The 26,362-nt window shown below is 41.8% G+C and overlaps 3 protein-coding genes across 3 annotated transcripts; 2 read left to right on the top strand and 1 right to left on the bottom strand.

Moving 5' to 3' along the window:
* Positions 1 to 1,302: 1,302 nt before the first annotated feature.
* LOC146575106 (uncharacterized) lies at positions 1,303 to 10,210 on the top strand (the record flags this gene model as incomplete). The annotated part of the gene is made up of 4 exons (XM_085275693.1): positions 1,303 to 1,360; positions 2,957 to 3,589; positions 5,271 to 5,303; positions 6,992 to 10,210. Coding segments are annotated over 4 exons (3,483 nt in total), but the record flags the coding sequence as incomplete, so codon positions are not given.
* Positions 10,211 to 15,815: 5,605 nt separating this feature from the next.
* On the bottom strand, positions 15,816 to 20,043 carry LOC146575105 (CD276 antigen homolog). The gene is made up of 6 exons (XM_085275301.1): positions 19,964 to 20,043; positions 18,425 to 18,763; positions 18,215 to 18,250; positions 17,145 to 17,429; positions 16,913 to 17,035; positions 15,816 to 16,491 (listed from the first exon to the last, which is right to left on the bottom strand). The coding sequence occupies exons 1-6, from the start codon at positions 20,028 to 20,030 to the stop codon at positions 16,403 to 16,405; spliced, it is 939 nt and encodes a 312-aa protein (XP_085131427.1). The 5' UTR covers positions 20,031 to 20,043; the 3' UTR covers positions 15,816 to 16,402.
* Positions 20,044 to 22,739: 2,696 nt separating this feature from the next.
* On the top strand, positions 22,740 to 26,362 carry LOC146575104 (CD276 antigen homolog). Its single transcript, XM_085275302.1, has 6 exons — positions 22,740 to 22,819; positions 24,021 to 24,359; positions 24,534 to 24,569; positions 25,366 to 25,650; positions 25,730 to 25,852; positions 26,274 to 26,362. Exons 1-6 carry the CDS (start codon positions 22,753 to 22,755, stop codon positions 26,360 to 26,362), a joined length of 939 nt encoding a protein of 312 aa, XP_085131428.1. The 5' UTR covers positions 22,740 to 22,752.

The following is a 26,362-nucleotide window of genomic DNA, read 5'->3' as shown; positions in this document are numbered from 1 at the left end:
CTCCATGTTATTAATACTTCTTGTCCCTTCTATAAAGTACCCAGGGTAATCATTATTCCTTGATTCATTTTTGATTATTCTGTTTAATACATTCCATATATCTCTTGTGTTATCTTTATTGTGTTCTAACCTTTTAATGTAATACTCTCTTTTACAGGATCTCATTATATTAGTTAATTTATTTTTGTAAGTTTTATACTTCATTTCAGTTTCTATTGTTCTCTTTTTTATGAATTCTCGATATAGGGTATTCTTTTTTTTGCTGGCATTTTGTAGTCCTTTTGTCATCCATGGTCTTCCTGCATAGTTGTGTTTCCTATTGATTTCAATTACTGGGCAGTTTTTATCAAGTAATGTGTTAAATGTTTTTAAAAATCCTTCGTAAGCTTTATTAACTTCTGTTTGTTCATACACAATATTCCAATCTTGCTTTAAAAGTTCATTTCTAAGACAATTTAAGGTCTTTTCTGTTCTTATTCTTTTGTAAATAATCTTATGTCCATCGTTGTTCACTTTATAATGGCAATTATACGATGCAAAGACTGGTAAATGGTCACTTATATCATTGATTAACAGCCCACTTTTTATCTTTCCTTCTATTATATTTGTAAATATATTATCTAATAGAGTTGCACAATGAGATGTTATTCTGGTCGGTCTTGTTATCAGTGGAAATAAACCGATGCTGTACATGGAATCAATAAATTCTTCTGTACTCTTATTATGATTTGGATTCAATAAGTCAATATTAAAGTCCCCACAAATAAACATTCTTTTCTGATTTATATTTGTAAATAAGTCCTCCATATTATCCTTAAATATCTCAATCTTAGCACTAGCACTCACTGATTTTGCTGGGAACACTGACGGGTAGTTACTCAACGATCCAGCGTCGAGGAGCTCTCAGCCACACTGCTTTGTAGCTCCTCCGACGAGGCTTGATCAGCGCCAGGTGTGTGTGAGGATCCTTTGGTGTGACCGGTCAGCTGGCAGGGCCACACCCATCAGGCCTGAAGGTGCCTGTCACGATGCCAATACACAAACATGGACCACAGGAACATCAGCAGTGCAGAACACACATATAATATAATAAGTCCACAACTGTTCAGGGATTCTAGGTCACTCAGACCCAGATCCCTGAAAGGAAAAGGGTTTTAGTGATCAAATCAGGAGCAATGAGAAAATATTCCAGCTTCTGCTTTGGTGCTGCTCCACCACACAAGCAGTATTAATCCCCCATAGTTGGTATTTAAATCATAATTTAAAAATCAGTGCTAAAAATGTGTCTTTGTCCTTGTGCTCACAGATGATTTGAAACCACTGACACGGAGTTCCAGCAATGAATTCCTGCCACCTGACAGTAAGTCTGTGTAAAATGTATATCTATGTGTGATGGAGGTGTACCATGTAATGTTTTTATCATTGATATTAAAACAACTGTGTAGTGAAATGAATGCATTTATTGCGAGAATTATTGATTTTAATTCCCTGACTTAAATGGTAAATGGCCTGTACTTATATAGCGCTTTACTAGTCCCTAAGGACCAAAGCGCTTTACATATCCATTCATCCACCCATTCACACACTGGTGATGGCAGCTACATTGTAGCCACAGCCACCCTGGGGCGCACTGACAGAGGCGAGGCTGCCGGACACTGGCGCCACCGGGCCCTCTGACCACCACCAGCAGGCAACGGGTGAAGTGTCTTGCCCAAGGACACAACGACCGAGACCGTCCAAGCCGGGGCTCGAACCGGCAACCTTCCGATTACAAGGCGAACTCCCAACTCTTGAGCCACTCTTAAGGGGAGGAATAACCTTTCAATTAATATCTAACATGTAAGTTTTTGTGATGATGCATGTTTAATGTATCCATTGCATTTACACTATAGTTATAACTTCCCAGTCAGTTTGATATGCCTGTTATGCGCACCGGTTTCCTTCTGCAGGCTGTGAAGAAGCATCAACTTATATATGGCCCAGTTGCATATCTGGTAATACTTGAACACAGAGGCCTTCTTTGCACTGATGTAAACAATTTGTCGCCAGCATGAACACATAACCCCCCCAGTGGTCACAGGTCACACGTATCTCACATACTCTCTGAAACTGTACTCACATTGTGCATTAACCTCTCCCTAAACACTGATACCAAATCCACATGTGGACACTGTTTCTAAATTGAAATTTATACGTGAATGTAGGCATATGTGTAACTCGTGTGTCTGTAGAGCGATCGTGGCTCAAGAGTTGGGAGTTCATCTTGTAATTGGAAGGTTGCCGGTTCGACAGTCTCGGTCGTTGTGTCCTTGGGCAAGACACTTCACCCATTGCCTACTGGTGGTGGTCAGAGGGGCCGGTGGCGCCAGTGTCCGGCAGCCTCACCTCTGTCAGTGCGCCCCAGGGTGGCTGTGGCTACAATGTAGCTGCCATCACCAGTGTGTGAATGTGTGTGTGAATGGGTGGATGACTGGATATGTAAAGCGCTTTGGGGTCCTTAGGGACAAGTAAAGCGCTATATAAATACAGGCCATTTACCATTTAGAGTGTTTATTTTTGGGGGTGCATGTAGGCATGTAGCTTGGTGTGCGTTACATGTGCATGCGAGTCGGGTGCAGGTCTATGTATCTGTTCTTCTGTGTCCGTATATGTGCTTCTACCTAAATGACTGTGTGTGATAATGTATCTGTTATTTGATGTGTATTTTTATAGATGTGTGTGGAAGAAAAATATCCCTGTTGTGGAATGATCTGCCCTTGCATGTTAGGCAGGCTTCTTGTCTTTCTGAGTTTAAAACTCTTCTCTTCTCTTTGTTTATTTATGCTATTTGTATATGTACAAAACTTTGTGAACCCTGGCTTTATGTTAAAGTGCTTTATAGATAAATTAATTAATTTCCTGTTCTGATTCTCTTCAGTTAATTGTCTGGAAATAAGTGATTTACTTTTCTTCCCAGTGTCCGAGCTGAGGGTGGTTCTGCTGGGGAACAAATGGTCAGAGATGAGAGCAGTGGGGAACATTATACTGAGACAGGAGAAGTTCTGTACTGAAAAAGCACCAGACTGCTGTGTGGAATTCAGTACACCCTTCAAGGAAAATCAAATAGTTGTCATTAACACCCCAGACCTGTTGCTTCCCAATATTTCTGATGCCAAACTGAAGGAGCATGTAGAAACCTGTGTGAGGCTCTCTGCTCCTGGACCTCACGTGTTCCTGTTGGTTCTACAGCCTGAAGACTTCACTGAGGAGCAAAAACAGAGGCTCTGCAAAGTCCTTGAAGAATTCAGTGATCAATCATTTGATCATTCATTGGTTCTGAAATCAACTCCCAGAGAGAAGAGCTCAGCTTTCATCAAAGAAGATCAACCCTTAAAGGACTTTATCAGAAAATGCAAATACAGACATTTGAAGCTGAAGAACCTCGAACGTGCAGAGCTGCTAACACGCTTGGTTCAAATTGCAAAAGAGAACAATGGACACCTGGTCTGGGATGTATTTGAGGATGCAACAACAGGTCTGACTTTGGATCAGGAAAACCTCAAACAAGAAAAAACATCAACCTTTCCATTTGGTCCAAAAAAGGAAATTGGTAAGTTATTGTTTATGTCATAATCCGTGGGTCTAGGACCCAGTATTTTAAGTTTTGTCTCTTGTCAGTATTTCCTGGGGTTTCTGTTTATTTATGTTTCCCAGGTTTGGTTTTCTTGGTTTCAGTTTATATTATATTTCCTTGTATTTTTGGCTCCCTTATCTTCCCATGTCTACCCTAGTCTTGTCTCTATGTTTGTTTATTTTTATATATCAAGACTAGGGATGGGTATTGATAAGATTTCCATGATTCCGATTCCATTTTCGATTCTGTTTAACGATTCGATTCTTTATCGATTCTTTTTTTTTTTTTAAAAAAGGAGAACACTAAGGTCGATTAGCTTAGAACTTTGTTTTATATCTTCTCTTTGAACAAGATAGAAATTTAGGAGTAACATGGCCTTACAAACCCAACAGTGAGATCTTAAGAGAGCCACAGCCTACGGCTCTTCAATGGGGTGTCACAGTGTCCCCAGGAAAAAAAATTGTAAATGTAAAATAATAAAATAAATATTCTTCTGTAGCAATAACAAAGTATAACATAAATTGTTCTGTAGCAATTACACAAGAATATCCAGTAATGTCCCTGCCTACAATTAAACACATTCACTTACCAAAAATCGGGGGCATCTGCTGTGGCAAATGGGTTCAAGCCTTTGACCACAAACTTAGACACTGCTCGGTGACGTTTGTCTATCCTGGCCTGAAAGGAGACGCTACCGGTAGACTGCAGCGAGAACTGCCAGCGAGCGCCAGCCAGACTCTGTCTCTCTCATCATGGTCACCTAAATGCACAGTAATGGCAGGTTTTGTAATAAGGCAGATCGCGCTAACATAATATGCACTGTTAGTTGATTATTTACCTGCCGCATTAACGGGAGAGGACGTGCAAACGTTACCGCTGCTGCTGGGTTGAGAGTCACGAGTCCGGAGCGGAATTAAAAACACGTGTCATCGCGTGTTTTGTGAGCAAATGCTTTTGCATATTCGTAGTGTTTCCTCCCTTAAATGAAATATCTACTTTGCAAGTTGCCCTGTTGTCATCGGTTCTCATAAAGTATAATCAAACTTTTGAGCGTTTGAGCCGCTTAGGCGCCGTGTTTCCTGTCAGGTAAATGACGCTCCGCAACGTGGTGACGTCATTCGGGGCGACTGGAATCGATAAGGGAATCGTTTGCAAAAATGGCAAACAATTCCAAGGAATTGAAACAGTGGGAACCGGTTCTCAACAAGAACCGGTTTTCGATACCCATCCCTAATCAAGACTGCATTTTTGTTTCGGTGTTAAATTCATATATAAGTGATTCTGCCATCTGTTTACTTACATTCTGTCTTACTTTGGTGGTGTTTTGTCCTCTGTGCTTTTGTTAACTCCTTTTGCTGATTTATTCTCTTCTATGTTTCCCGGCTTCCTGGTATTTTCTTCACTTGTATTTTTTCAAACAACAATTTTAGGAAACTCTGCACATTTGATGACAGGTGCATAGGAGAAAAAAAATCTTAGTGAAAGACGTATATTATAACCTCACCAAAATGCCCTGCTTATCATTTTTTGTATTACACAGTTTTGGTCCATGCAACCTTCGTCAGTGCAGAGAAACAGGAAATTGTAAAATGACTATAAATCACTTTGGAATCATACTTCCTGTACTGTTGAAATAAGGCTGTGTTGTCTTTTACAGAACTCAAAGCTCCCAGTGAATATTCCCAACAGTGTAAGTAAATCACATTTTATATATATATATAATTCATAAAATTCAGATATATCATATAAAAGCTGAGGACCCCATAAGTGAGGTACACTTCAACTGTGAGAGACAGAATGTGAAAAAAAAAAATCCATGAATCCACATGGTAGGATTTGTAAAGAATTTATTCGTAAATCAGGGTGGAAAATAAGTATTTGGTCAAAAACAAAAATACAACTCAATACTTTGTAACATAACCTTTGTTGGCAATAACAGAGGTCAAACGTTTACTATAGGTCTTTACCAGGTTTGCACACACAGTAGCTGGTATTTTGGCCCATTCCTCCATGCAGATCTTCTCGAGAGCAGTGATGTTTTGGGGCTGTCGCCGAGCAACGCTGACTTTCAACTCCCGCCACAGATTTTCTATGGGGTTGAGGTCTGGAGACTGGCTAGGCCACTCCAGGACTTTCAAATGCTTCTTACGGAGCCACTCCTTTGTTGCCCGGGCGGTGTGTTTTGGATCATTGTCATGTTGCAAGACCCAGCCTCGTTTCATCTTCAAAGTTCTCACTGATGGAAGGAGGTTTTGGCTCAAAATCTCACGATACATGGCCCCATTCATTCTGTCCTTAACACGGATCAGTCGTCCTGTCCCCTTGGCAGAAAAACGGCCCCATAGCATGATGTTTCCACCCCCATGCTTCACAGTAGGTATGGTGTTCTTGGGATGCAACTCAGTATTCTTCTTCCTCCAAACACGACGAGTTGAGTTTATACCAAAAAGTTCTACTTTGGTTTCATCTGACCACATGACATTCTCCCAATCCTCTGCTGTATCATCCATGTGCTCTCTGGCAAACTTCAGACGGGCCTGGACATGCACTGGCTTCAGCAGCGGAACACGTCTGGCACTGCGGGATTTGATTCCCTGCCGTTGTAGTGTGTTACTGATGGTGACCTTTGTTACTTTGGTCCCAGCTCTCTGCAGGTCATTCACCAGGTCCCCCCGTGTGGTTCTGGGATCTTTGCTCACCGTTCTCATGATCATTTTGACCCCACGGGATGAGATCTTGCGTGGAGCCCCAGATCGAGGGAGATTATCAGTGGTCTTGTATGTCTTCCATTTTCTGATGATTGCTCCCACAGCTGATTTTTTCACACCAAGCTGCTTGCCTATTGTAGATTCACTCTTCCCAGTCTGGTGCAGGTCTACAATCCTGTTCCTGGTGTCCTTCGAGAGCTCTTTGGTCTTGGCCATGGCAGAGTTTGGAGTCTGACTGTTTGAGGCTGTGGACAGGTGTCTTTTATACAGATGATGAGTTCAAACAGGTGCCATTCATACAGGTAACGAGTGGGGGACAGAAAAGCTTCTTACAGAAGACGTTACAGGTCTGTGAGAGCCAGAGATTTTCCATGTTTGAGGTGACCAAATACTTATTTTCCACCCTGATTTACGAATAAATTCTTTACAAATCCTACCATGTGAATTCATGGATTTTTTTTTCACATTCTGTCTCTCACAGTTGAAGTGTACCTCTGGTGCAAATTACTGACCTCTGTCATCATTTTAAGTGGGGGAACTTGCACAATCGGTGGCTGACTAAATACTTTTTTGCCCCACTGTATATATGTATACACATACATACATGTATATATGTACTGTATAATGTCCTTGCTGGTATCTTAATCTTAGTATTTTTGTTAATTTACAGCACCTGGACTCAAAATTGTGATATTTGGAAAAAGTGAGGACAAAAAGAACACGCTCTGCCAATTCATCATGCAGAAAAAACACTTTCAGTTCTTTAAATTCAACCCGAACAAGCAATGTGAGGTGGCTCGTGGAGAATGGAAAAGAAAACCAGTAACAGTGGTGAAAACCCCAGACATGTTTAGTATGACTGTGGAGGCAATTATTGAAGAGATGAGAAGCTGTGTGAGTCTTTCCCTTCCTGGACCAAACGTTTTGTTGCTGTTAGTGAAACCTTCTAATTTCACTGAAGAGAACAGAAGAACTCTGAAGGTCATCCTGAGTTTGTTTGATCAAAATGCCTTTAAACACTCGATGGTCATCAACACACATGGCAACCCAATGAGTTCCTGTGTGAATGAACTCCTGTGGGACTGTGGAGGAAGACTCTACAACATGTTTGAGAAAGACCACAAACAGTTAATGGCGAAGATTGAGGACATTGTGAATGAAAATAAAGGAAAATTCCTCACGTTCACTGACGAGACCACACAACTGACGTCTGAACTCATCAAGCCAGTGCTAAACCTGGTTCTGTGTGGGAGGAGAGGAGCAGAGAAAACTTCAGCAGCCAAGGCCATTTTAGGTCAGACAGAGCTTCATTCAGACTCCAACTCATCAGAGTGTGTTAAACATCAGGGAGAGGTGTGTGGATGTTGGGTTTCCCTGGTGGAGCTGCCTGCCTTGTATGAAAAACCTCAGGAGGCAGTGATGGAGGAATCACTCAGGTGTATCTCCCGCTTTGATCCTGAGGGTGTCCATGCCTTCATCCTGGTCCTACCTGTGGTTCCCCTCACTGATGAAGACAAGGGAGAGTTAGAGACCATCCAGAACACATTCAGCTCTCGAGTCAATGACTTCTCCATGATTCTGTTCACTGTGGACTCAGATCCTACAGATCCAGCTGTTGGTAACTTTCTAAAAGACAAGAAGGACATCCAAGAGCTCTGTGAGAGCTGTGGAGGAAGATCTGTTGTTCTCAACATTAATGACAAAGAGCAGATCCCACAGCTGGTCCAGGCTGTGGAAAAGGTGAGAGATAAAGGACCCAAATCCTTCACAAAAGACATGTTCATATTAGCTCAGATGGAGAGAGTGGTAGAAGAGAAAAACATTAACACAAGACTTAAAGCTGAAATGCTGGATTTAAGAAAAGAAAGGGCCATGTGTGTTGATGATAAAAATCAGAACAGGGAATGTCTCAGGATGGTTCTGATTGGAAAGACTGGCAATGGGAAGAGCGCAACTGGAAACACCATTCTGGGGAAAGAATGTTTTAAATCTAAGCCCAGCGGGAAGTCTGTGACAAAGTTCTGTGAGAAAGCAGAAGGAGAGGTTGATGGACGTCCTGTTGTTGTGGTCGACACCCCCGGTCTGTTTGACACGACTCTGTCCAAATATGAAGTTGAACAAGAGCTCGTTAAATGCATCACCATGTTGGCTCCTGGACCTCATGTGATCTTACTGGTGCTATCAATCGGCCGGTTTACAAACGAAGAAAAAGAAACTGTTGAACTGATCAAGAAATACTTTGGGAAAAATTCACAACATTTCATCATCGTTACATTTACCAGGAAAGATGAACTGAAAGGTCAAACATTTGAGAGTTACATAGAAGATGATTGTGATGAATTTGTACAAAAACTGATTCATGATTGTGGAGACAGATATCATGTCTTTAATAATAATGATGCAAAGAATCGGGCTCAGGTCAGTGAGCTGGTGACAAAGATTGAGGTAATGGTGCACAAAAATGGAGGCAGCTGCTACACCAGCGAGATGTTCCAAGAAGCTGAGGTGGCAATAAAGAAGGAAGTGGAGAGGATCCTAAAAGAGAAGGAAGAGGAGATGAAGAGACAGAAAGAAGAGCTTGAACAAAAACATGAGGAACAAATAAAAGCAATGGAAGAAAGAATGAAAGAACAGAGAGCGGAAACTGAACAGCAGAGAAAACTGATAGAAGAACAACTTAAAAAAATGGAGGATAACATAAAGGATGAACGTGAACAGAGAAAAAGAGAACAGGAAAGGCGAGAAGCAGAGGACCGCCAAAGGAAAATACAAGATGAACTTCAACAACAAGAGTTGGAACAAAAGCGTCTAGATCTGGAGAAAAAACTAAAGGCAGAATCAAAGGAAAAGGAAATAAGTGACCGACAGCTGGAACAAAGCAGAGAGGAGATGAGAAACCAACGAGAGAAGTGGGAAAAGGAAAGGAGTGAGTGGTGGGACAAACGACATCAAGAAAATGAAGAGAAACAAGCAAAACTTACAAAACTGCAAGAAGAATACGACCAGGAAAGAGAAAAATATGTAAACAAGAGAAAAGAAGAGGATCGAATGAGAAGAGATCAAGAGGAGAGAGACCGGAAAGAACTGGAGGAAAACTATAAGAAAAAACTGCAAGAAATGAAGACAAAATATGAAGAAGAAGCCAGAAAACAGGCTGAAGAATTCAACGAGTTCAGACAGAAATACACCAAAGACTTTACAGCTCTGGTAGAAAAACACATGGAGGAAATAAAAGAACTGAAACAACAACATGAGACAGAAATGCAGCAGACAGACGTGAGACACAGTAAAGATTACAAACAGTTGGATGAACTCTCCAGTTACAAAGAAAAATCTCTCAAAGAACAAATTAAGGACTTGAAGAAAAAGCATGAGGAAGAAATAGAGGCTCTAAAAAAGAAATATGAGAGCAGCTGTACTATCCTCTGATCATGAACATGATAGCTCTTCAGTACTTTTTCATATTTTTGTCCAACTTTTTTTCCAATATTTTGGAGATTGATTCAAATGTACAGGACTCCATGTTCTTGACAAGTCTGGCTAAATATTTAGATTATGCACAGTTAATAAGACTAATAAGAATGTACATCTGCAGTATGTGTGACATTGGCATGGTGGACGATGTTAAGTAAATTCTTTGATGTACAATATTTAATATGCGGTAAAATTGTCACTCTCTTTCATAATCAATTTTCTCCTCATTTGGAGACTGAAATAAAAACAGAATTAAAATGTCCATACGTTCTTTATGTCATAACAACCCACAGCTTTACTGTGTTCCAGCAAAGTATCCAATAGCAGTGACAACTCCTCCACATTAGCAGGTGGTATTCTTCGTTTTTGGGGACGGCTCCTTTTACCTTTCAATATGGATGGTCTGTTTATGTTTTGATCCAGACCCAAAATAATGGATATTTGTGTATTTTATGATTTTATTAAGCATTTTGACACGGATTTTATAAAATTTGCATCACACTTTTTAAAGTATTCTAAATAAACACTTTTAACTTTAAACTCTGTCATCTTTTTCTGGCTCAGCACCGGGAAGCTTTATTATCACTGTCCATAAATATAGAAATCATTTTACGTTTGTAAATTAATTTCAAATGTAAATGTGAGTGATCAGTTTTATGTATTATACTCATACTGTATTCTTATTAATAAACTGATGGCAGTCTTGCAGTGTTGCAGGCTCGAATAGACGAGCTTGTCGTCATCATCAGAGTGCAAACACAAAATCTTTACAGCCAAAGTATGTCACAGTTTCTTTGTTTGATACTTTTACAGTTTGGTGCCTGTACGGCTACTTTGAACAGAATAAATTCCAGATTTGTTTTAGCCGGATGTGATGCATGTTCTAGCAAACAAATTGAAGAGTCTGGATTCTAAATATACACATTATGTGAAGGTGCCTTTTTTCATTATTATTTACAGATAACAACAAGAGGCCACACAGAATTCCTAAAGTCATCTTAGGCTACGTACACACGTACACGGGTATTTTTGAAAACTGAGATTTTCCATTTTTGTTTTTAAAAAAAAATCGTGTCCACACGTAAACCCAAAATTGAAGGAACACTGCAGAGAGTAAAGCCGCCCCCATGCCCTGTCGACAGGCTGTGTGTGAGACTTTAAATCATCAAACTGTAAATTATACATTTTAAATTGTTATTGATCCCTTTACTCCTGGTCCTAAAGTGTATATTTATTTTCTTTCTCTTCTTATGTTTATTATTTCTTTACTTGTTTACGGAGATGACAATAAAGTTTAGTTTGAGTTCAGCAGCAAGCATGCGCACCGAGGGCTCTCGCGCTCACTTTATAGAATTTTGAAAAACATCGGTGCAAATTATTAGTCTGTATCATAATGTCTCATGTTTTCGTGTTTGTTGGTTTGTTTTAATTTTGTTTTATTTTGCGAGTTGGTTATTAGACGCTCCTCCAGCCGGTCAGAGAATCCCCCGCCGCCCCGCCCTCTCCTCCCTGTGCCGCAAGCAGCAGGCAGTGGCGTGTCTAGAAAATTTTTGTTGGGGGGGCCAGGTAGGGGCACAGATTTGGAGAAAGGTGGCAGATGTAATTGGCAGATAATGTTTAAAAAAAATTCTACCAACCATTAACCATAATTCAATAATCCTATAAACCTAATAACCGAATGCGCTTTTAACTCTTATTAGAATGAGATTTTAACCACTACGGTGCAAAGTTTTTAGATACTGCGTTGATAAAGTACAAGAGATACAATCAGTGCTTTGTCAGTGTTTACTCAGCATTCAAGGACAGCAATATTTGCATAGTATTTTTACTGACATGTAGTGCACATATGTTTTGGGCAAAAACATTTTTTAATATTAAAATATGAACATTTGTAACAAACAATTGACAAATTAGCCAATGCAAAACCAATGCCTGTTAAAAAAAGCAGATAATCTTCTCACAAACTGGTGTTTGATTTTGAAACAGGAAAAAAGTGGGGAAACAACTGAAAAGACTAACATTTGAATAAAACCTGAAAGCAAGTAAATACTTTCTATGCTGCCTTATGGTAAACTTTGGTAATATTGATAAAGAACAACACTGGCTGATGATGAAATACAGTCAGCTGGCATGGTGACACTGCCAGTATTAACCTGCAGGGCTGGACTGGGACAGAAAATCGGGCATTTTGACTACAGACCAACCCACCAGGTAGTAAAGCCATAAAGCCTTTGAATGAAAACAAACGCTGTTGTGACAGTGATGTACAGTCTTGTTGGTATATGTATGATTTCTATACATTTTACATCAGATAAAAACTTTGGTTGTAAGATTTAGATAATTATTTAATAAAAGCTAGATATTTTAAATGAGAATAAGAAAGAAAAGTATTTCTTTGTGCCCCCTTTCCCTGTTAATGCCCTACCTGGCCCCCTGGCAACACTTTGCTAGACCCGCCCCTGCACAGTTACCAGCTGTCAGCTGCTTAGAAAAGGATCCTGGTGTTATTTGTCTGTCAGAAACAGTTCATAACTTCCCTTCAACTCATTCATGTCACCTAAAAAGTAAACCTGTTTCTTCATCACAGCTCTGATGATTCAGTAAGGACATCTCCTGGTTTCATCTTCATGTTTCCCTCTCACCACATATACAAACCGACATCATGACCAGCAGATTTACAGCTGTGGCTCCAGCAAACTTCACCGTGAAAACATAATCGTACATTTGATATTTGATTGAATTTTATTGTTTTACCTTTGGGGTGGCACCTGGGGTGGCCAGTCTGGTTGGGGGGGTGGCCTGTGCCCCCCCAGGCCACCCCGCTGGACACGCCATTGGCAGCAGGCGCACCTCGCAAACGGAGGGCGCCCTTACTCCCAGCAAATAGGCGATAGAAAACGGTGCCTATGCCATTCCCAATAAGCGCTGGCTGATGTCGGGGCAGCACGAGTACGAGCAATTTTTATTTTTTGCCGATGCCCGTGATGCCGCCCGGGCAACCGCCCGTGTCGCCCGTATCTAAAACCGCTACTGAATCTGATAATCGCGGTCCTTCCGTCTGTGCACGTTTTTCTTCTGTTTGCAGCTACAGCAGGACGTGAAGACGGTAAGAAACGAATCTAAATCAGCACAGTGTTCAATGCTATTGTTTACACACATGAATAACAACAGCTGACCGTCATCAACAACACTCCTTTATTACAGCCTGATCACAGTCCGAGGTTCACCGTGATTCAGACAGACAGCGTGTTTGTTTTACTGAAGTCTTTTACACTGTAGCGATGTGATGTTTAGTTGAGACATTTACAGTCAAACGAATTAAACTCTGGATAAAAAAAGTGTCACAAATCGTTGCCCGCATCTTCCGGAAATATAATTGAACAGTTTGGGGTTGTGGGGCGGGTCCTCTCCTCGTGTCGCCTCGGCTCCTTTGCTCGTCTCTTTGACGATCACCTGATCTGCTCTCCCTCTGTCTCACCCACGAGTGAATACAAGGACTTTTCATTTTGTGGCTTCTAAGAGGAAATGACTAACGGAGGAGTCAGTCTGTAAGACGCTCTGTAGTTCGTGTTTTGATGCGTACAGCTCACACTGAGCACCGTGACAGAGTCCGACTGAAACCACAGCCAGCGCTGGACTGGCCATCGGGCATACCGGGCATTTGCCCGGTGGGTCGCTCGTGATATTTCCCAAATATATATTTCCTATATTGCTTAAAGTAGAGTGGAGGGACAGCAGATGTCACACACAGGAGAGCGCTATGACATCACCCTCCTCACCACGGTGACCAGGACAACAACTGAGCATTTCCACTGTGGAGCCACACAGGAGGAGCTCAGCCATAAAATAATATATATATATATATATATATATATATATATATATATATATATATATATATATATATATATTGCTTCTTTTATACTGTGTATTTTATTATTGTGTAAAGCAGGTTGTGATGCTGGTTTTAATAATGGTTAATGTTACTTTTAGCTGATGGTGATCAGAACAAACCAAAGCTTCCTGAAAACCTTTGGTTACTGTTGTAACCTGAACATGAACTTGATGAGATTAATTTATTTTATGTTATTATTAGCACTGTTGCTTTTTTGTATTTGGACTTTAAGACAAAGTATTTTTTAATATAAATAAGGATGAATGAGGTGCTGTTGACATTGTGTTCATAAAACTGTCTTTTATAACTATTGTGTCTGTATGGATATTTATAACTGCAACATTATGTGGTCTTTAAAGCAGGTGCTGTTTTTGATGTACAGAAAAGAGATGCTGTTCTTATGTATTAAACTATATGATCAACCAAACCTCACAGATCCTCTCACTGCACTTTCAGAGAGGCGGATTATATATAATGTGCAGAACTGAATAAATAAATTGGTGAATAATAATGTGAAACAAATTTTGTGTCAGAGTTTTTAAATAAAACAATTCTTCTTGCTGCTATAATTGATCATCTTAAAATCTCTGGTTCCCCCGGAGCTTCACATATGATAGGTCCTACTTTTACTGAATGCATCGTTGTCATCAGGTTGTATACAGTCTGTCTTCAAGCATGGTGTTGTACAACCTCTTATGGAAAAAAAACATTGACCCTAATGCTCACTAACTACAGGCCAATCTCCAAACTCCCTTTTATATCCAAAATATTGGAAAAGGTAGTTCTAAGACAACTTCAGACCTGAGAGTGAAAACACAGGTGTGTATAGAAGCCTATTGTATTATTAAAAATTATCTGGCAAGTCTGCCTCTCCTTCTGTGTATTGTTCATATCTCCAGTTTGTGTGTAAATGTTTCTGCTGAGCCACTAATAATATGATTGTGGCCATTTAACAAGAGGATTTCTGTCTGATTCTTAATTGTATCTGGATTAATTTGAGTTTTGGAAAAGTGTTGATGCACTTGATGTTGTCATTCTGTTTTTAAATGCTTTGCCTCAGTTTGATCATCAGCTCTTCAAAGAAGTGTCACATGACTGCTAATTTAAACACAGCAGAAGTGACCCACTCTCAGCACCTCATCCCAGCAGACATGAAGCTGTCCAAGCTTTTTCCACGGGAGAGAAGGAAAAGGAGAGAAAACACATTAAAGAGGAGAGAGCCGGAAGCTGCGTGTAAGAAATGTCAGATTTTTTATGTTCTTAAATTCACTGGTGGTGCGTGGTGCGCTCCGCCAGGTAAATAAATAGCGCTACACCGCTCGTCTCATTCAGGGTGTGATTCACCGTGTGTGTGTGTGTGTGTGTGGAGAAATTTCATCCCTTGTGATCTGTATTTATCTGCCTCTTCCACTCAGATTTTTATCGCTTCATTTTGAAACTGTCCACAGCGCAAACATCAGAAATAAATAAACCAAAAAGAAATAAAACGGACATTGCAAAGGAAATAAATGTCTCACTAATATAAATGGAAACGAAGATTGGCACGGTGAACTTTGAATGCACGTAAAAACTACCATTTCACTTCACTTCAACAAAACTGATGAAAGCGACGACAGACCGAGTGAGGCCGAACCGCAAGTGCAGAGGGAGGGGCTTAAGTGTCAGTGCGCAGAGACAGCGGAGGAGGCCCAACTGCTGCGCCACAGTAGGCGCCACTGAAAGTGTGCAGGTCAATCAGTCCTGAGTGTTTTAAAGTCCGCTGTGTCTGTGCAGAGGCAAGGTTACCAAAAATTAGTCCCAGAACTTATGGATCTAACTGTATGCAGTAGTTGTATCACATGGTCAAACCTTCCCCACTTCTTTATTAAACAAAATCAGAAAAATACAATTTAAAATCTTTATTTTTATCATTTGAAAAGAATTTACAAATGATAAATGATTTCTATATTTATGGACAGTAATAATTAAGCTTTGTGGTGCTGAGCGAGAAAAAGTTGAGTTTAGAGCTTAATCTGTTTATTTGCAAGACTTTAAAAAGTGCGATACAAATATTATAAAATCAGCATCAAACTGCTTTACAAAATCATGAAAAACACAAAAATATCCATCATTTTGACAGCAGCTTGATTCTTAAATACATCAATACCAGTTTTAACAGCACAAACATCATCACTGTGAAAGGCACAGCTGCTGATGACTCTGAATAAAAACAGTTTTTCAACCTGAGAAATTAACAAACAGATGTGAACACCAAACTTCTAAAAGCTTTCACACTGACGTACAGTCAGTTTCCCTGAACGAAGAATCTCTGCTGCACTGATGTTTACAACCATCTGACATCTACAAAAGTAGAACCAGTTTGTGCAGGATCACCAGCACCTGCAGTCAGCACCTTCATAACCACCACTTTAACACACAGCAGCCATTATTACCACATTTCATAAGCTGCCTTTGTGTTCAAAGTTGGCTTTCTGCTCATTTTTAAGGCATTATGTGGTGAATCTGCTCCTTGTGGTTCGAGTCCCTGAGATTTTGGAGTGAAACAGAGTTGATATGATCAATATGATCTCACTGACTCCTCACAGACAGCAGTGAGAAACATGGAGACACAACGAGACAGAAAACAATAAAAGGAATGAAAATACACAATATTAAAAAAGTAATGTTGACCTCAGAGATATGAATCCATTTCCCCTGAAATATACAAACACACTACAGCTGTGATGTTAAACAGTTTGTGAGTGAAGCGTCACCGTTACAAGCTTCCTTAGAAGGATCGTCTCTCTGGTTTCTCTGAGAAGCTGCAAAAGCAGAAAACGTGAGAACATGAAGGATGAGATTATAACATCATGTCTCTGCTTTACTCACAGATGGAGAGAAGCAGCAGTTTGTGGTAACTGTGGTACAAAAACATGTAGTCAGAATAAAATTATGATTTTAGGTTTGGTGGCATTATGTGAAGATGAACAGCTCCATGTTGACATGAACGTGCCTGAAACTATCAGAATAATCCTGCTGTGCACACTCTGACTTAGTGTGTACACCAGGATTATTAATTATTAATAATTATGAGTTTTTATTTTCCTGTTTAAAGCAAAGGATTCAAACATAAAATGTCAGGAATGTGAACTCGACACTGATCAAATCATCTGTTATATGGCTGTCTAACCTTACAGGTATATGAAATAAATCATAAATAATAAATCCATTATTCTGACTCACCTTTCTTGTGTTTTCTGATGCACTTTGCAGCTACAGATAGAGCCAGAGTTGCAGCGACTCCAGAAAACCACAAACCTATGAGCACACCGACTCCATAGCGGGACTTCACCTCAGACGTTTTCTCTGAAACACATGAAAGTTCATGCAGGACTGTAGCAGGACGCCACACACAGCACACTGGATACACACAAACATTAAACACAGTCTAAACAACGACACAATAAGATCTTACCACAGTAACGCACGTCGATCTGATCACGGGTCACATGGCCCATCTCCTCCTGCGTGGCTACGCAGTGGAAGAGGCTGCTGTTTGTCCTGGTCACCGTGGTGAGGAGGGTGATGTCATAGCGCTCTCCTGTGCGTGACACCTGTGGCTCCTCAGCAGGAAGGATGTTCCCATCGCTGTCCCTCCACTCTACTTTAGGCTTTGGAGAAGCTCCTCTGACCTCACACTTCAGCAGCGCCTCGTCCTCGCTGATGTTCAGGATCCCAACAAACGGCTTCGGAGCTGCACCTGTGAACACAGCATGAAGCTGCAGTTACAGCACAAATGTGCTGTCATGCTCTCATGTCCTTCTCTTTCCTGATGGAGATGTCGACACATCGTGTGTGAGAGCAGAGAAATAACAACCTTTACTACATGTTACAGCAGAGTTTGGGAGGACTTTCATTTATCAGCACAAACAGGAAACGTCCTGAGTCCAGCTTCACAGAAGTAAAAATGATGTCATCATTATTGAGCTTGATTTGTTAGACTGTGACCCAGAGTGTGACCTTACAGACTGATCAGAGAAATCTGAAGGCTTGACTGAGAACATCACTGATTTCTACATCTGCGCTCTGTGTGCTACGACTCTGTGCCCCAGAGGGAACGTACCATTACTCACACATTTGGACACCAGCACAGGTTTGATCCCAGTCCACACAGCAGCCTCTACAAACGGCACATGTAGAGCTCAGTGACATCAGAGTCAGGCTCAGCACCGACTCCTCTGATGTACAGGGTGGGCCATTTATATGGATACTCCGTAACAACATGGGAATGGTTGGTGATATTAAAGTCCTGTTTGTGGCACATTAGTATATGTGAGGGGCCAAACTCCTCAAGATGGGCGGTGACCACGGTGGCCATTTGGAAGTCGGCCATCTTGGATACAACTTTTGTTTTTTCAATAGGAGGAGGGCCATGTGACACATCTAACTTATTGGTAATGTCACAAGAAAAACAATGGTGTGCTTGGTTTCAACGTAACTTTATAACAGGTTACAGATGCACACATCAGTGACATCATCACTCACCTGGGATTTCTCCTGATCGATCTTTCAAGGTGAGTTCTGAAAGGCAAAAATTAAACATGTGTTTTTTCACACAGCATCATGAACTCATGATGGAGCTGATGTTTCTGCATCACCTTTGTGAGCATCTCTTGGTTCAGGTAACAAACTGATGAGGTGACAGCTTCCAGCAGAGTTATTAAAGGGTTTGTTTTCACGATGCTTTCTACTCACCAACAACAAGTTTAATGCAGAACCTTTGTTCTGGCTGCAGATGTGGAAAATCACAGGTGTAGTCTCCACTGTCAGCCACCGTGGTGTTTCTGATGATGATGGAGGCGTTACCAAACTGCAGCTCTTGTGGGAAATGTGAGACCCGTCCTCTGAAGTGCTCGTCTTGACCTCGACGTCCATTATTGTAATGAAGGCCTCCATCATACATGAACACCTCCTGTTTATTTGGTGCTTTTTTCCTCCAATCAAAGAGCTTCTGTTCAAGGTCCTGATTGGTGCTGAGGGAGCAGGGTAAGATGACATCACTTTCTTCTGAGACAACCACTGTGACTCCTGGACCTGAAGAATGAAGCATGTTTGATTCAGTATGTTGAAATATGCAGTTCATAGTTTGACTGTAGCTCAGACTCAGTGTGTTCAGATTTTTTACTTCACTTGTCTGTAGCTCAGGTCACTGATAAGTCCAACATACAATCTACTGTGATAGGATCAGCTCTATCGTCTTGACGCCTGCTCAGTCATCCAGGTAAGCAGATGGCAAAAGGTGGATTCTGTTCATCTGTAAGCAGCGTTTTCAGTGGGAGAACTGAACTGAAACTGAAAGCGCGTGAACAGGTGATCAGAATCAACCTTTTGGGATAAACTTTTGCCATCTGGTTGCTTCTGATAGAATACAGGTTTAAGGCATGTCCTCATTGCTTTAATACTTCTAAATAGAAGCTGTGCTGTGGGCAGAACTTTGTGCCATTAGAAAGTGAATTTAAATAAGTTCAATTCAAATTACAAAGTTCTGCCCATCTATCATACTATGTTTCATGTAAATGTATAAAACAACTTACTGTGAAATAACATTTTTCCTCACATTAACATTTATGTGTACCATCATTAATCCTCATAATCTTATCAATAATACTGATGTCTGTCAAAACACATTCCTGGAGACGTTACAGTCATTACAGCTTCTCTGCACTGCTTTAACACACTGTTAGAAACAGAAACCCCACTTTGTCAGTCACAGCACTATTTTAGTGTTAATTATAATCAATAAAAAAAATTAGATTTGAGGCGACACAGAGGGGTGTTCAGGTAGAGGAGGTAGAGAGTGCTTTGCTTTAAATTTTGGGGGGTTTCCATCAAAGAGGAGCTTCAATGATCAGAGAAGCTGCTGCTATTGTAAAAAAAGAGACCCAGCAGAGACTTTATTTCCTCAGGATACTGAAGAAGGTTCACCTGCTGCTGGAGCAGCTTCTGTCCAACAACTATCACTGAACTCCATCCTTATTCTATTGTATTCTACTGATCCGTGTTTATCAGTCTAAACTAAACGCTGCTGACTGTACCAGAAAGCAACAGAATATTTCAAATGAGCTCCAAAAACTGCAGACAGAAGTTTTCTTTAAGTACTTTTACTCCAAGTACTGTAAGACCACCCAGATGTACTTAAAGTGAGCGATAAAAGGATCCAATTCCTCATTTCTGCAGAAATTTAGAATATTTTCGCTCAGAGCTTTAAATATTTACTGTCATTAGTTTTCTTACACTTTTCATTTCCTATAACTGCAGATACAGTCAGGAGACAGATGCACAAAATCCTCACAGACTTCATTTCAGCAAACTGAAAAAAGCAACGGCAGACGGATCGGCCAAGAGCGGGGAGCTGCTCCGAGCGAAGACGAGAGGAGAGTTACAGAGCGCGAGCTGACCGGGCTTTATATACGGCGAAAAAAGCTCCCGACCGACAGAAATGTTCCCGACCGACGACGGACCGCCTCTTTCCCCGGCCGACGACGGCCCGCCCCTTTCTACGCCCGACGACGGCCCACGGCCCGCCCCTTCCACGACCAACGATCTCCCCGACCGACCAGCTCCATGTAGTGTTCCCAACTTAGCGACTTTGTCGCTATATTTAGCCAGTTTTCAGACCCCTTAGCGACTTTTTTTTCTAAAAAGCGACTAGCGACAAATCTGGCGACTTTTTCTGGTGTTATTGGAGACTTATTTATGACGACTTTTTGACATGAAAGCGCGGATCGCTTTTACTCTCAACAAGCAGCGGTGCTGCCGTGGGCACCTCGCCCGTTCCAAAGCGCTCACGGGCGGAGGATAGTCCTCCCCCCGCTGCTATCAGGGCAGGAGATGTTCACGCCTGTGCGTCTGAACTGCAAATGAATCGCGCATGAGCGAAGCCGCTGCTCCGCACTGACTGTGACGCAGTCAGTTCTTCTTTTACTCTTATGCTGTTTTGTGGATCACGAGGTTTAAAACTACTTATAAACACACACACAAAGTAACTCCACCAGAGCGCCTATTTCAGGTCACTTTTGCCGGTCCAAGCCCGGGTAAAGGAGCAGGGTTGGAATTGTGACATTAAAAAAAAACAATAATTGCTCAAAGAAATTTAATTTGTAGTTCTAAATAAACTCTAAACGCATTTAGGACATTTTTTACTCACTTTATGTCTCTTCCACGATGTTATTTCTCTCTCCAACAACGTAGGTTGCAATTATATTAGCATGTGGGGCGATCGTGGCTCAAGAGTTGGGAGTTCGCCTTGTAATCGGAAGGTTGCCGGTTCGAGCCCCGGCTTGGACAGTCTCGGTCGTTGTGTCCTTGGGCAAGACACTTCACCCGTTGCCTACTGGTGGTGGTCAGAGGGCCCGGTGGCGCCAGTGTCCGGCAGCCTCACCTCTGTCAGTGCGCCCCAGGGTGGCTGTGGCTACAATGTAGCTGCCATCACCAGTGTGTGAATGGGTGGATGACTGGATGTGTAAAGCGCTTTGGGGTCCTTAGGGACTAGAAAAGCGCTATACAAATACAGGCCATTTACCATTTTACCATGGCAAATTAGGCGATGACGTCATTTAGCGACTTCTAGCGACTTTTAGGACAGCCAATAGCGATTTTCCTTACTGAGGAGTTGGCAACACTGGCTCCCCGCTGTAGACCACAGTCGGTCGGTCTGCCGTTGCTTCTTTCAGTTTGTTGAAATGAAGTCTGTGAGGATGCAGCAGTCTGTCACTGAAGCAGCAACATCTACATGCATGGGGTGGGAGACTGTCCATCAGAGATGCTATTTTGGCCGGAGTCCTTCTGTCTCCCACCACCTGCACTGGGTCCAGGGTGCGTCCCAGAACAGAGCTGGCCTTCCTGATGAGTTTATCCAACTTCTTCCTCTCAGCTGTCGATAAATTGTGAGACTGTGAGTGTGAGAGCCCCCGGCCTATTCAGCATGAGTAGAACGAGGGGGGGGGGGGGGGGGGGGGTACGTATGAAGAGTAAATGTTATGGGCGTTATACAACAGAATCATATGTATAGATTATAGTTTGAACTAACAATTAACTAACTAACAATAAATCATGATGTTGACATGATGATGAATGTATATGAATCAAGAGTAATAACATGAAAGAAAAATGACTCGTATGTGTATGAAACTTAGGAGTTTTAGGGGAAGTTAGGCAGCAGCAGAGTTGGGTGTGGTAAAAAGAGGAACTGTAGTGATTTGCGAATCGATGCTGAAATATCGAGTCCTCTGATACCAGTAATTTATGTTCTAGAATCGATTCTCATATTAAAATATAGATGTTTTAGTAATTTACGGCAAATTTGTAGTTTATCATTTGGATTGTCTACATTGGAAGGAACTACTTCCTCTTCCGCCTTTCGTAGTTTTAAACCTCGTGATCCACAAAACGGCATAAGAGTAAAAGAAGAACTGACTGCGTCACAGTCAGTGCGGAGCAGCGGCTTCGCTCATGCGCGATTCATTTGCAGTTCAGACGCACAGGCGTGAACATCTCCTGCCCTGATAGCAGCGGGGGGAGGACTATCCTCCGCCCGTGAGCGCTTTGGAACGGGCGAGGTACCCACGGCAGCACCGCTGCTTGTTGAGAGTAAAAGCGATCCGCGCTTTCATGTCAAAAAGTCGTCATAAATAAGTCTCCAATAACACCAGAAAAAGTCGCCAGATTTGTCGCTAGTCGCTTTTTAGAAAAAAAAGTCGCTAAGGGGTCTGAAAACTGGCTAAATATAGCGACAAAGTCGCTAAGTTGGGAACACTACATGGAGCTGGTCGGTCGGGGAGATCGTTGGTCGTGGAAGGGGCGGGCCGTGGGCCGTCGTCGGGCGTGGAAAGGGGCGGGCCGTCGTCGGCCGGGGAAAGAGGCGGTCCGTCGTCGGTCGGGAACATTTCTGTCGGTCGGGAGCTTTTTTCGCCGTATATAAAGCCCGGTCAGCTCGCGCTCTGTAACTCTCCTCTCGTCTTCGCTCGGAGCAGCTCCCCGCTCTTGGCCGATCCGTCTGCCGTTGCTTTTTTCAGTTTGCTGAAATGAAGTCTGTGAGGATTTTGTGCATCTGTCTCCTGACTGTATCTGCAGTTATAGGAAATGAAAAGTGTAAGAAAACTAATGACAGTAAATATTTAAAGCTCTGAGCGAAAATATTCTAAATTTCTGCAGAAATGAGGAATTGGATCCTTTTATCGCTCACTTTAAGTACATCTGGGTGGTCTTACAGTACTTGGAGTAAAAGTACTTAAAGAAAACTTCTGTCTGCAGTTTTTGGAGCTCATTTGAAATATTCTGTTGCTTTCTGGTACAGTCAGCAGCGTTTAGTTTAGACTGATAAACACGGATCAGTAGAATACAATAGAATAAGGATGGAGTTCAGTGATAGTTGTTGGACAGAAGCTGCTCCAGCAGCAGGTGAACCTTCTTCAGTATCCTGAGGAAATAAAGTCTCTGCTGGGTCTCTTTTTTTTACAATAGCAGCAGCTTCTCTGATCATTGAAGCTCCTCTTTGATGGAAACCCCCCAAAATTTAAAGCAAAGCACTCTCTACCTCCTCTACCTGAACACCCCTCTGTGTCGCCTCAAATCTAATTTTTTTTATTGATTATAATTAACACTAAAATAGTGCTGTGACTGACAAAGTGGGGTTTCTGTTTCTAACAGTGTGTTAAAGCAGTGCAGAGAAGCTGTAATGACTGTAACGTCTCCAGGAATGTGTTTTGACAGACATCAGTATTATTGATAAGATTATGAGGATTAATGATGGTACACATAAATGTTAATGTGAGGAAAAATGTTATTTCACAGTAAGTTGTTTTATACATTTACATGAAACATAGTATGATAGATGGGCAGAACTTTGTAATTTGAATTGAACTTATTTAAATTCAGTTTCTAATGGCACAAAGTTCTGCCCACAGCACAGCTTCTATTTAGAAGTATTAAAGCAATGAGGACATGCCTTAAACCTGTATTCTATCAGAAGCAACCAGATGGCAAAAGTTTATCCCAAAAGGTTGATTCTGATCACCTGTTCACGCGCTTTCAGTTTCAGTTCAGTTCTCCCACTGAAAACGCTGCTTACAGATGAACAGAATCCACCTTTTGCCATCTGCTTACCTGGATGACTGAGCAGGCGTCAAGACGATAGAGCTGATCCTATCACAGTAGATTGTATGTTGGACTTATCAGTGACCTGAGCTACAGACAAGTGAAGTAAAATATCTGAACACACTGAGTCTGAGCTACAGTCAAACTATGAACTGCATATTTCAACATACTGAATCAAACATGCTTCATTCTTCAGGTCCAGGAGTCACAGTGGTTGTCTCAGAAGAAAGTGATGTCATCTTACCCTGCTCCCTCAGCACCAATCAGGACCTTGAACAGAAGCTCTTTGATTGGAGGAAAAAAGCACCAAATAAACAGGAGGTGTTCATGTATGATGGAGGCCTTCATTACAATAATGGACGTCGAGGTCAAGACGAGCACTTCAGAGGACGGGTCTCACATTTCCCACAAGAGCTGCAGTTTGGTAACGCCTCCATCATCATCAGAAACACCACGGTGGCTGACAGTGGAGACTACACCTGTGATTTTCCACATCTGCAGCCAGAACAAAGGTTCTGCATTAAACTTGTTGTTGGTGAGTAGAAAGCATCGTGAAAACAAACCCTTTAATAACTCTGCTGGAAGCTGTCACCTCATCAGTTTGTTACCTGAACCAAGAGATGCTCACAAAGGTGATGCAGAAACATCAGCTCCATCATGAGTTCATGATGCTGTGTGAAAAAACACATGTTTAATTTTTGCCTTTCAGAACTCACCTTGAAAGATCGATCAGGAGAAATCCCAGGTGAGTGATGATGTCACTGATGTGTGCATCTGTAACCTGTTATAAAGTTACGTTGAAACCAAGCACACCATTGTTTTTCTTGTGACATTACCAATAAGTGTGATGTGTCACATGGCCCTCCTCCTATTGAAAAAACAAAAGTTGTATCCAAGATGGCCGACTTCCAAATGGCCACCGTGGTCACCGCCCATCTTGAGGAGTTTGGCCCCTCACATATACTAATGTGCCACAAACAGGACTTTAATATCACCAACCATTCCCATGTTATTACGGAGTATCCATAGAAATGGCCCACCCTGCACATCAGAGGAGTCGGTGCTGAGCCTGACTCTGATGTCACTGAGCTCTACATGTGCCGTTTGTAGAGGCTGCTGTGTGGACTGGGATCAAACCTGTGCTGGTGTCCAAATGTGTGAGTAATGGTACGTTCCCTCTGGGGCACAGAGTCGTAGCACACAGAGCGCAGATGTAGAAATCAGTGATGTTCTCAGTCAAGCCTTCAGATTTCTCTGATCAGTCTGTAAGGTCACACTCTGGGTCACAGTCTAACAAATCAACCTGTCTGAAAGCTCAATAATGATGACATCATTTTTACTTCTGTGAAGCTGGACTCAGGACGTTTCCTGTTTGTGCTGATAAATGAAAGTCCTCCCAAACTCTGCTGTAACATGTAGTAAAGGTTGTTATTTCTCTGCTCTCACACACGATGTGTCGACATCTCCATCAGGAAAGAGAAGGACATGAGAGCATGACAGCACATTTGTGCTGTAACTGCAGCTTCATGCTGTGTTCACAGGTGCAGCTCCGAAGCCGTTTGTTGGGATCCTGAACATCAGCGAGGACGAGGCGCTGCTGAAGTGTGAGGTCAGAGGTGCTTCTCCAAAGCCTAAAGTAGAGTGGAGGGACAGCGATGGGAACATCCTTCCTGCTGAGGAGCCACAGGTGTCACGCACAGGAGAGCGCTATGACATCACCCTCCTCACCACGGTGACCAGGACAAACAGCAGCCTCTTCCACTGCGTAGCCACGCAGGAGGAGATGGGCCATGTGACCCGTGATCAGATCGACGTGCGTTACTGTGGTAAGATCTTATTGTGTGTATCCAGTGTGCTGTGTGTGGCGTCCTGCTACAGTCCTGCATGAACTTTCATGTGTTTCAGAGAAAACGTCTGAGGTGAAGTCCCGCTATGGAGTCGGTGTGCTCATAGGTTTGTGGTTTTCTGGAGTCGCTGCAACTCTGGCTCTATCTGTAGCTGCAAAGTGCATCAGAAAACACAAGAAAGGTGAGTCAGAATAATGGATTTATTATTTATGATTTATTTCATATACCTGTAAGGTTAGACAGCCATATAACAGATGATTTGATCAGTGTCGAGTTCACATTCCTGACATTTTATGTTTGAATCCTTTGCTTTAAACAGGAAAATAAAAACTCATAATTATTAATAATTAATAATCCTGGTGTACACACTAAGTCAGAGTGTGCACAGCAGGATTATTCTGATAGTTTCAGGCACGTTCATGTCAACATGGAGCTGTTCATCTTCACATAATGCCACCAAACCTAAAATCATAATTTTATTCTGACTACATGTTTTTGTACCACAGTTACCACAAACTGCTGCTTCTCTCCATCTGTGAGTAAAGCAGAGACATGATGTTATAATCTCATCCTTCATGTTCTCACGTTTTCTGCTTTTGCAGCTTCTCAGAGAAACCAGAGAGACGATCCTTCTAAGGAAGCTTGTAACGGTGACGCTTCACTCACAGACTGTTTAACGTCACAGCTGTAG

Source organism: Mchenga conophoros, linkage group LG5 (genome assembly GCF_057382185.1).
Source record: "Mchenga conophoros isolate Kocher_MC1m ecotype Shallow Benthic linkage group LG5, M_conophoros_male_GT1.1, whole genome shotgun sequence".
In the NCBI taxonomy this organism is placed as follows: Eukaryota; Metazoa; Chordata; class Actinopteri; order Cichliformes; family Cichlidae; genus Mchenga; species Mchenga conophoros.
This window is presented reverse-complemented; position numbering and strand designations above follow the sequence as displayed.